The following is an 8,850-nucleotide window of genomic DNA, read 5'->3' as shown; positions in this document are numbered from 1 at the left end:
TTGTTTTATTACTGAGAAAGGTATCTGAAAATCTTGTCTTTTTCCATCAATCAATTAGTCTGAGATTGACACAAATTGAATAGGCAGGGTTATTTTTGAAATTATTTTCCTCTGAAGAGCTCTTAGACAATTACTTTATTACGTGTTTATGTTTCTTTTTTCTTACAGCTTTGATTATTAACAGGAAAATAGCACTGCTGAAACAGAATGTGGCTTACCTTTTGCTTGAAAAGCTGAATTTTTTTCAAATAGAAATGGCTGATAAGGGTGGGAAGATCCTTCCAGGGCAGTTGTACATTGAAGTGGAGTATGACTATGAATATGAGGCCAAGGACAAGAAAATTGTGATTAAGCAAGGGGAGAAATACATCTTAGTGAAAAAGACTAACGATGATTGGTGGCAAGTCAAGAGAGATGAAAATTCCAAACCCTTTTATGTGCCAGCACAGTATGTGAAGGAAATACCACGAAAAGCGCTGATGCCACCTGTTAAGCAGGCAGGCATGCTGCCGAATAACGCTTTGAAGTTGACACATGGATTACAGCGATCAACAGAAAATGTGAATAAGTCACCAGAGCTCTCTAGTTTTGGAAAATCTTCTCCAGTTCAAGTGTCTTGCTTAGTTCGAGATGCCAATCAAAATTTGGGACCGAACAATAGCCCTGGTCAAAATCCTGGTTTGTGTCTGGACCTTACCCAAAACAATGGAAAACTTCACAATGAGTTGCAATCTCCCAAGGTTTCCAGTCAGTATAGAACCATCTCCATGGGTCATTTCCCATGTCCAGAGCTTTTGGAAATAGAGAAGACCAGCTTTTTGCATGAACAATCTTGTGATTCAGCAGGAGAAGGCTCAGAAAAAATTCACCAAGATTCGGAGTCTGGAGATGAACTCAGTAGTAGCTCCACAGAACAAGTGCAGGTAAGCTAAAAAGAATAAAAAAGGTCCCTGTAGATTTGTCTGGTTTTGTCCTTTTGTTTTTCTATTGCCATAATTGCTTGCTGCTGTTTTGAGGTTTATTCCTAATAAATTCAGCTTCTTTAAGTAAAAATGTTTTGTCTTAGCATGAACTGCTTATTGAAGTTTATACAGTTCATCTGTATAGCTCTGTTCCTTGCAGAAATATTTTGCTTTGGGGATTAATTCCCTTTTCGTTATCCTGTGACTGAATGTTAGAGAAACGCTTTTGTTCTTAAGATTGTTTTGAGAAGACACTGAATTTGTGTGTTATTTTCTGCTAGAGGAAGGGAGCCCACTGCAGTAACTCCTCGCTTCTTGGCTTGTTGAAGTCATAGTGCTAGTTTCTGTCAGCTGTTCATAAGTATGTGTATAGATAATGTAAGAGCTGTAAATTGAAGTATTAGTGGGTTTAATAGTTTAAAAATGGTACACTGAAGATTTATATGGAGTTTAATTTCTGGCTTGATTACTTTATTTGTAGACTCTTGTAATGAGTCAGCCTTGACAACTCTGCTTCTCACAACTTTACTCTGGATTAAAACTCAAAACATGTGAGTCTGTTAATTAGTATGGAAGAATCTCAGGAATGATATACTCCCACTTCAGGCTAAAACTGAGCATTGATGGCCTTTTTCCTTAGTAAAGTGGTTTCTCTCACTTTTTTTTTTTTTTAAACAGGCTTTCCCCACCCCCAACAAAAGATTAGCACTCTCTTAGATAATAGGGTCACTTTTGGTGCCCATAACCAAGTTAATTAGTCTATTGTAATTCCAGGTTTGTTCTTGAACCGATGATGTATGTGTACATACACATCTTTAGGTATCTGTGTATATTGATAATTTCCCCACCTCTCCCCCGCCCTTTCTGGTAGGGAGATGTTACATTATTTTAAAATTCTAAGGTTAAAAAGCTTCCTGCGCTTGAACTTTTTTACTCTGTGATGTGAAACTGTTCTTACTTGGGTACAAACTGATCATTATAATAAATGCCGCTTACCAGCATGTAGTCAGAGTACCAAAGGAACCCACTCAGGTGTGGTATTCAAATAAAAGTTGATGCTAACTTTAGAAATAAAAACCTTATCATGGAGAGCGGTGAATCAGTACTTTGCTAATAAGACACAATTAAGACAAAGCTGCTTAGTTAATGAGTGAGTGTGGGAAGATCTTAAAGATACAAGATTGACTGGGTGATTTATGTAGTCTTGAACTGTATGAGCTCATATATATTTACTGAAATATGCAGAATCAGTAGATTTTCAATATCCTACTTTACTCTTGGCCTCATTCTTGAAATTCAGAATTTCTCTAGTTATGGGACTTCATGCCTCTAATATTTGTATCTTTTATGACAATTTTATTTTAAAACCCTCCCCCCAAAAAATAAGGAATAAATAGAATTACTGAATTTAAGTTCTTATGCAATGTGAAGCTTGAATAGTTTTCTTGCACTTTCTTTATAGCAGCGTCCTAGCTCACTGTAGTTGATAGGAGCCACTTGGAAGGATAAAATAATTATTAGATATTTATTTTAGAAGCATGTGTAGTAGCCCATCTACTGCCATAGTAATCAATTGCCAGATTATGAAAATACGAAGGAATGTTTAGAAAGTATATCCTACTTTAAACAGTTTACCACACTAAAGTTTATATTGTATGTTAAGATAGTTCCTTCTACTGTGTTGACTATAGTTTGCTGCATCTCCTTCTCTAAAGTAGATGAAATGAATGTTACGTGAGTGGCTTTAGTCAAACAATAAGAAATATATGGCGTGCTGCTCAGTTTTCGCAGGACTCTGACTGTTGATGCGGTGACACTCTTTTCACCTTTCTCCCTCCTCCCATCCCTTCAAATGTACTTGACTCAATGCTGCAACCTATTTATAAGTTTGTATTTGAGTGGAGCAGCTATGCACGTACTTGCAGACTTCACTGGGTTATGGAAGGTTTGAAGATGGGAGTTTTCACAGTGCTTAAAAATTACAAATTCTAAAAAAGCTACATTTCAGCTGTGGAAAAAGCATGGCAGTTTCTGACTGATGTTACTGAAGAACTTGCCATCATCATGGTCTTGAGCGCTAAAAGTGCGGATGTTCACTGTACCATGTAGTTGTCTTATTTTAAAACTGTGAAGTAATTTAATCTCGTCATACACAATCACAAGCGCTCTAAATACAATGAAAATATTTGACATGTAGTAGCCATAGGGATTAAAGCAGTAGTAGCACTGACGTCACCGTTAGCTCAGTCTAGATATTCAGAGTGCCAGCCTTCTCACTGGAACAGCCTTGCATTTTCTTAGAATTCTTTCAATAATGAGCATTGTTTAGTAGAAATCAGCTGTGCAGAAATTAATGGCTCAGAAAGCTGTTTTTATTGCTCTTAGTCTGTAGTGAGAACATCAAGTTACCGGCTTTCACACACAAACAGGATTTCACTTGACGAGACTAACTGTGGTTCTCCTTCCCCTGCCTGCTGTGAAGTTAATTTTTATGCAGTCTGCATTATAATAAACTCTTAAGCTACAGGTGTCTTGTCTTAAATTTTTTAAATCAGAAGCTAGAATGACCTTAATAATAATATTACCTTTGTGTAGGTGATTTTTTTGGGGGGGTTGAGGTGATAGTATTCAGCCCTGGCCCAACTTTCAGTGTGTTTTCAGTATCCTGACTACAAATGTATGTGATGCAGAGGAATGCTTCTATTATGACATTCTTCTAAGAGGTGGTTGCCTTATTCTCTGAAGATTCTCCTTCTCCTTTCCAGTAATGAAGTGCAGGTTCTGCAGCTGTACAGTCTTGAGCTCATAGGCTTGCTGGCTCTGGAAATACTGGAAGATCCAGAGTCTCCAAAGTACTGCATGAAGGAAGGATTTTTTTAGCAGCTGAAATATTATATGAAGTGGAGGATAGAGAGGTGACAGTGTGAGCAGAACTTGCTGATGAAGACGTAAGCGAATGAGCTGGTCAAGAGAAAGATCAGGACTGGGTGGGTAATGAATGCTCTTGACATCTTATGCAAAGAAATTCCAACTATTGGGTGCAACTCTGGTGCATATGGTACTGTAAGAATCAGATGTTAGTTTATGGGCTCGAACTGTAGGAAGGCTGGAGGTAATTAGAAGAAGTAGGGCTTGAAAGGAAACAAGCTCCCATTTAACCAGATTTAAATCTCTGGTGCAGACGGTAACTGCAGGTAGAATTGGAATTGGATGGAAAGGTTCCAGAGTGCACAGCTTGCCATAAAAATCACTGATAACACTGGTGGCTCTTGAAGCTGTGTGCATCAATGAGATTCAATAACATTTTAGGAAAGTGGTGTCAGGTGTCATGTCCTGATCCCACAGGAAGGGCAGAAAATACACCTCAGAGAGGCCGGTGATGGGGGAAAAGGAAAATTTTGACAGAGGAGAATTCTGTAGCAGAGGATGGACAATACTTGAAAGAAGAAGATGGGAGGTCCCAGCGGTGTGCAGTAGATCCCTGAGTAATTGTCCTGAAGAAAAAAAAAATTACTCGTTTAGGCATACCTACACAGGAAAGAAGGCTTGAAGCGCAAGTGTAAGACATTGAAAGTGGTCTTGAAAAGGAGCTTTGGGCAGTGTTTGCAAGTAAAACCTACGAACAAGTTTTGAGGGAGAAGATGTGCCGATAGGGAAAAAGAGGTAAATTCAGAGATTATGGCAAGAATGGTTAGGTGTTATATTTATGCAAATGATACTTTGGAATAAGGTTGTTACACACAGAAATTAAAATCTGCTTTCAGCAATGCTCATGCATAACCTATGTGAAATAACTTTGTTTCTGATGAGTGTTACCTCCTCTTCTGTGCTAGGAGACATAGAATACATTTAAGAGCAAAGTAAAAATACTTGCACTGTCTTAATGTTACTTTTTATGCTTATTAAAAGTTACTTTTAGTAGCAGGCTGGTTTTAATCATTATAAATATAGACAGTGACCTATTTGCAAAGATGGTTCTGTCCTCTATTTCATCCTCTTTAGTAATTGACTATTGCATAAACTGTGAAGCACTAAAGGGGATTACCACTAGGATGGCTGTTTTGCTTTGATTAATTCTGAGTAGTAGAGATCTTGCAAAGAGATCTTTTTGCCTTACCTCTGCAATTTCTGTGGAATTGCTGTAACTTTTTTGTTAAGCAAACAATTATTTTTTGTGTTTCTTTAGAAGATGTGAGCGTGCGTCTTCTGGAGATCTTAGCGTTGTTGACTTTGTCACTTAGTTGAAAGACTGGTGGCAAATTGTTAGACTGCCTTGTTGGCCAAACATTAAACCTCTAAAATAAATGGCTATTACTGGTTTCGCGGGGACCAGAATTAATTTGCTTCTATTGTAAGAAATGTCATGCTATTTTTGATTTCATTCCTTTGCCCAAGGAATAAATAATTTGACAGCATGAAGGAAGCACTCTGTGTACAAGAGTTTTTTTCTTAATGAAACTGAGCATGTTTGCAGAGTCATGGTGGCATGTACAATGTAATACTTTGAATTACATTTTAAGTACCATCTTTTTAATCTCTTAACTCCTTAAAGTCAGCATTTTTTTATTCTAACATTACATGATGAAATATGCCCATTATAATGAGGTGAAGAATAACTTTTCAATGATAAGGAACTAAAAGCTTTATAATTTAAGGAATTTTGTGAAGCATTAAAACAATTTTTTTTTTCTTTTTGTAATTCCAGTAACTGCTGCTAGAACTTTGTAACCAGCTTGAAATATTTTCTAAATTATATCAGTAACATAATATTGTATCAGAATGTTGTCTGCCCAGAATTTTTAAAGAATACTTTTCCTGGCTTTTTTTCCCCCCTACCTAGTGACAACAGGTCTGGATAGTTTCACTTTACAGTGGTGCTGTTTGTGATCAGCTCTGTCTCAGTATTTTTAACATGTAACAACTGTGTAAGTCAGCTAGCAGATAGTTGTCCCTCTCTGTCCGAATGCCTAATTCTGGATTTAGGTGCCCCAGAATGAGAAGGCGCTGTGTCCCACTACCACTACCTACAGCCTGTATGCTTTGTGGAACTTCCCTGCTGCAAATCAGATTGACCTTATTTTTAAAAAAAACCCAACAAACCCAAGAATTATTCATATGAGGCAGTTGTGGAAAACCCATACAGTGGGAGACAAGTTGGTTTTAGTTGACTGGCCTGTTCTAATACTGGTGTCTGAATGCTCAGCTGAGTAAGCTACAGATCTACTTGGTACATGCAGTTTTGTGTTGTGCTTTCAGAATTGAAACAAAGAGCACTGTTAAAATTCTGCAAGAGCCAACACAGTCTTCTGGTTTTCCACCTCTATTTACCTTAGTTTTACTCAGAAAATGGTGAAGCGGCATCAACTTACTCATAAACCTGTGCCTTTGATCCTGGTAGAACTACTTACTAGCTCAAATGAAGCTCAAGCTGCAGTGCTTAAGGAATAACAGTCATAATATGGAATTAGGTTTTCTGTTTTTAATCTAGAAAAGTGTAATTTCCAGTGTGCAAAATGAGTTTTGGTGCCTGCTGTCCCACCTGCCTTTTCTTTTGAAGTAGTGCAAAATACCACCCTCAGCGGGCGTGACAGCAGAATGTCTGTGGATGATGGAGTAAATGATTAAACAGAAAAGCAGTCCTAGGAAAAGGAACGGGTGTTTTGTCTGATTGCTGCCTAAACTGAAAGCAGCTGGAGATACCGGGGACTTGCGTGTTCTGCCTTGGCAGGGAGGGTTTCTGTTGGTTTTAAATCAGGAACCTCCAGACATGAACAAACTCAAATTGCTTTGTAATAAACAAAAACCTGTTTGAGAATATTTGATCGTATCTTCTTCTTGCACATAACTCTGAATATAAGCAGTTGCATTTGGTGTGTCTTTACCTAGTTACTATGCAAGCAGTCATTTAATATTGCAGTGCTTGCCTATGGAATAAATGTGCTGTTATTTTGTAGAATTCTAAAGAAAGTATCATTTGTTTCACAGCAGTGTGACAAAATGGTAGGGAACGTATGACTCGGTAGAATAAAATGCAGAACACTTTTTTCTTTTTTTAGACAGCTCTCTCTGGAATAGTAGACATTTGTGCTTAAAAAAAAGGACAGTAAAATCTATGCATATCTAGTACCCAAACAGCTGATATTTCTCTGACGTGCCTTGCTAGATATGTTTGATTTAAAAACGGTAGAGAGAAACGGGTTTTGCCGTTACACCGGTTTTGTTCTGATGCTAAAGGACAATATTTTTGGACTAAGCAATCTTTTGGGACGGATAGAATTGAAAATTTTCAAGGGCTTTTGTGATGGTGAGTAATTGGGCAACATAGTGTTAGATTACATTTATCAATCTTGAATTTAGTCTTATCTTACTATGGTTTCTGAATTAGTTCTTAGGAAAGATAGTAACTTTTTAGTAGATTGCTTCTCTGCATTAACCTAGCACTTTCATAAAACAATCAAGCAAGCGTAGAGAATGTCACTAGTAGGAAACATAGCAAAACAGAAATGCAGAACTCTAACTCCACGGTATTTTTGTATTTTAAATAGTGTGCAGTTGCTGGCCTCTCTCATCCTGGAAAAAGAGGTAATAGTGCTGAAAATAGCATAGAAGAGGTGAAAAGTATGAGCAGACACTTAGAATTGTTCCCGTGTGAAGGCTTTGCAAAAACCTTCATGTTGGTGGATGCAGATTTAGTACTGCATACAGAGGACTCCTGATTTTTCAGTTGGTGTAGTAATTATTGATATTGAAATGGCTGAGAGATTGCTGAGAAGTAAAGCAACCTTAGTTTTGATTTGGTTTGTTTTCTCCTCTTTCAACAGTTTTTACCTGTTTGTCTTGTCTTTTCGTTTGTGAACTCTTTTTGACAGAGACTTAGAGCTTGTGTACAATGATGCTCTGAAGACTGGCATAGGTGTTTGGAGTCTGTATTTCAATTAATTCTAGTTTTCTGATAAAACAGTTTTGTAAATGAAAGCTAACAGCTGAGGGGCTGTCTGAATGGACATAAGCTTATTGCTTTTGTTGGGTTTTGATGTTACGTTATCTGGTTTCAACTTCTCTTTGTAATCAAATTCATGATTAGAACTTACTGGCTCCTATCTTAAATCTGAAATGACATATTACACTTTGAAATTAATTAGCATAGTTTTAATTGTTCCCTTTAAATGGTTTGCCTGGGGCTTCTGGATGATCTGAAGATCATCCAGTTAAATTAACTAGCTTCTCTGTGTTCTGTTCAAATGCAGTGCTGAAGAGCCCCGTTTTATGTATGTTTTCTGGTGGTGTCTAGCGTATGGAGTTGCCATCTTTCTCTTGCTTTCATGGAGTGTCATTCGGTTGACTCACTTTGCTGCTCTAGTCGCTACCTGGCTCTACAAATGTTTTATTGCGAGTACAGCACTGAGATGGAGTGGTGCCGTCTGACGTAGTGGTGTGATCAAGTATGTCAGTAGCCCATATGTACTCCTTTATTGCATAAATAGTCTAGTGCAAAGTCTGCAAATTGGATGGATTGGAGGACACACTTGCCTTTTTAGTATCACTGAGGTGATGGGACTTCTGCAACAAATGTGCTAATGTAAATAAATATTCTAATAAAATACTATGATAAAAAGAAAAATACTGTTAAACTTTCTGGACTCTCAACTGGTTGTTCAATATATCTAATAGTGTTTGTATACACATTTCTTTTCTAGACAACTTGATAGATTGCCAGGATATTGTTTAGAAATGATTCATGCTACAACAGAAACTTTATACCATGTTGCACATCACCGTTGTTTGTTCTTTAAGTATTTAGAAGTAGCTTTACCCTGTGGTAAGGTGTTGTAGCACTAAACATGAGGTTCTTGAGTAACTTTGATTTTAAGCTGCTTTTTCTGCTGAA

At 37.4% G+C, this 8,850-nt stretch overlaps 1 protein-coding gene across 3 annotated transcripts in view; it reads left to right on the top strand.

Annotated features, from left to right (window-relative positions):
• Positions 1-254: 254 nt before the first annotated feature.
• Positions 255-8,850, top strand: part of ARHGAP12 (Rho GTPase activating protein 12) — a gene marked incomplete at both ends in the record, with an annotated part of 70,318 nt that continues 61,722 nt past the window's right edge. For all 3 annotated transcript variants that reach the window (XM_082015232.1, XM_082015231.1, XM_082015230.1), the window contains one exon: positions 255-923. In XM_082015232.1, the coding sequence (XP_081871358.1) occupies positions 255-923 (669 nt within the window). The remainder of the gene's footprint in view (positions 924-8,850) is intronic.

Source organism: Phaethon aethereus (assembly GCF_964289735.1).
Source record: "Phaethon aethereus genome assembly, chromosome: 2".
Taxonomy (NCBI): Eukaryota; Metazoa; Chordata; class Aves; order Phaethontiformes; family Phaethontidae; genus Phaethon; species Phaethon aethereus.
This window is presented reverse-complemented; position numbering and strand designations above follow the sequence as displayed.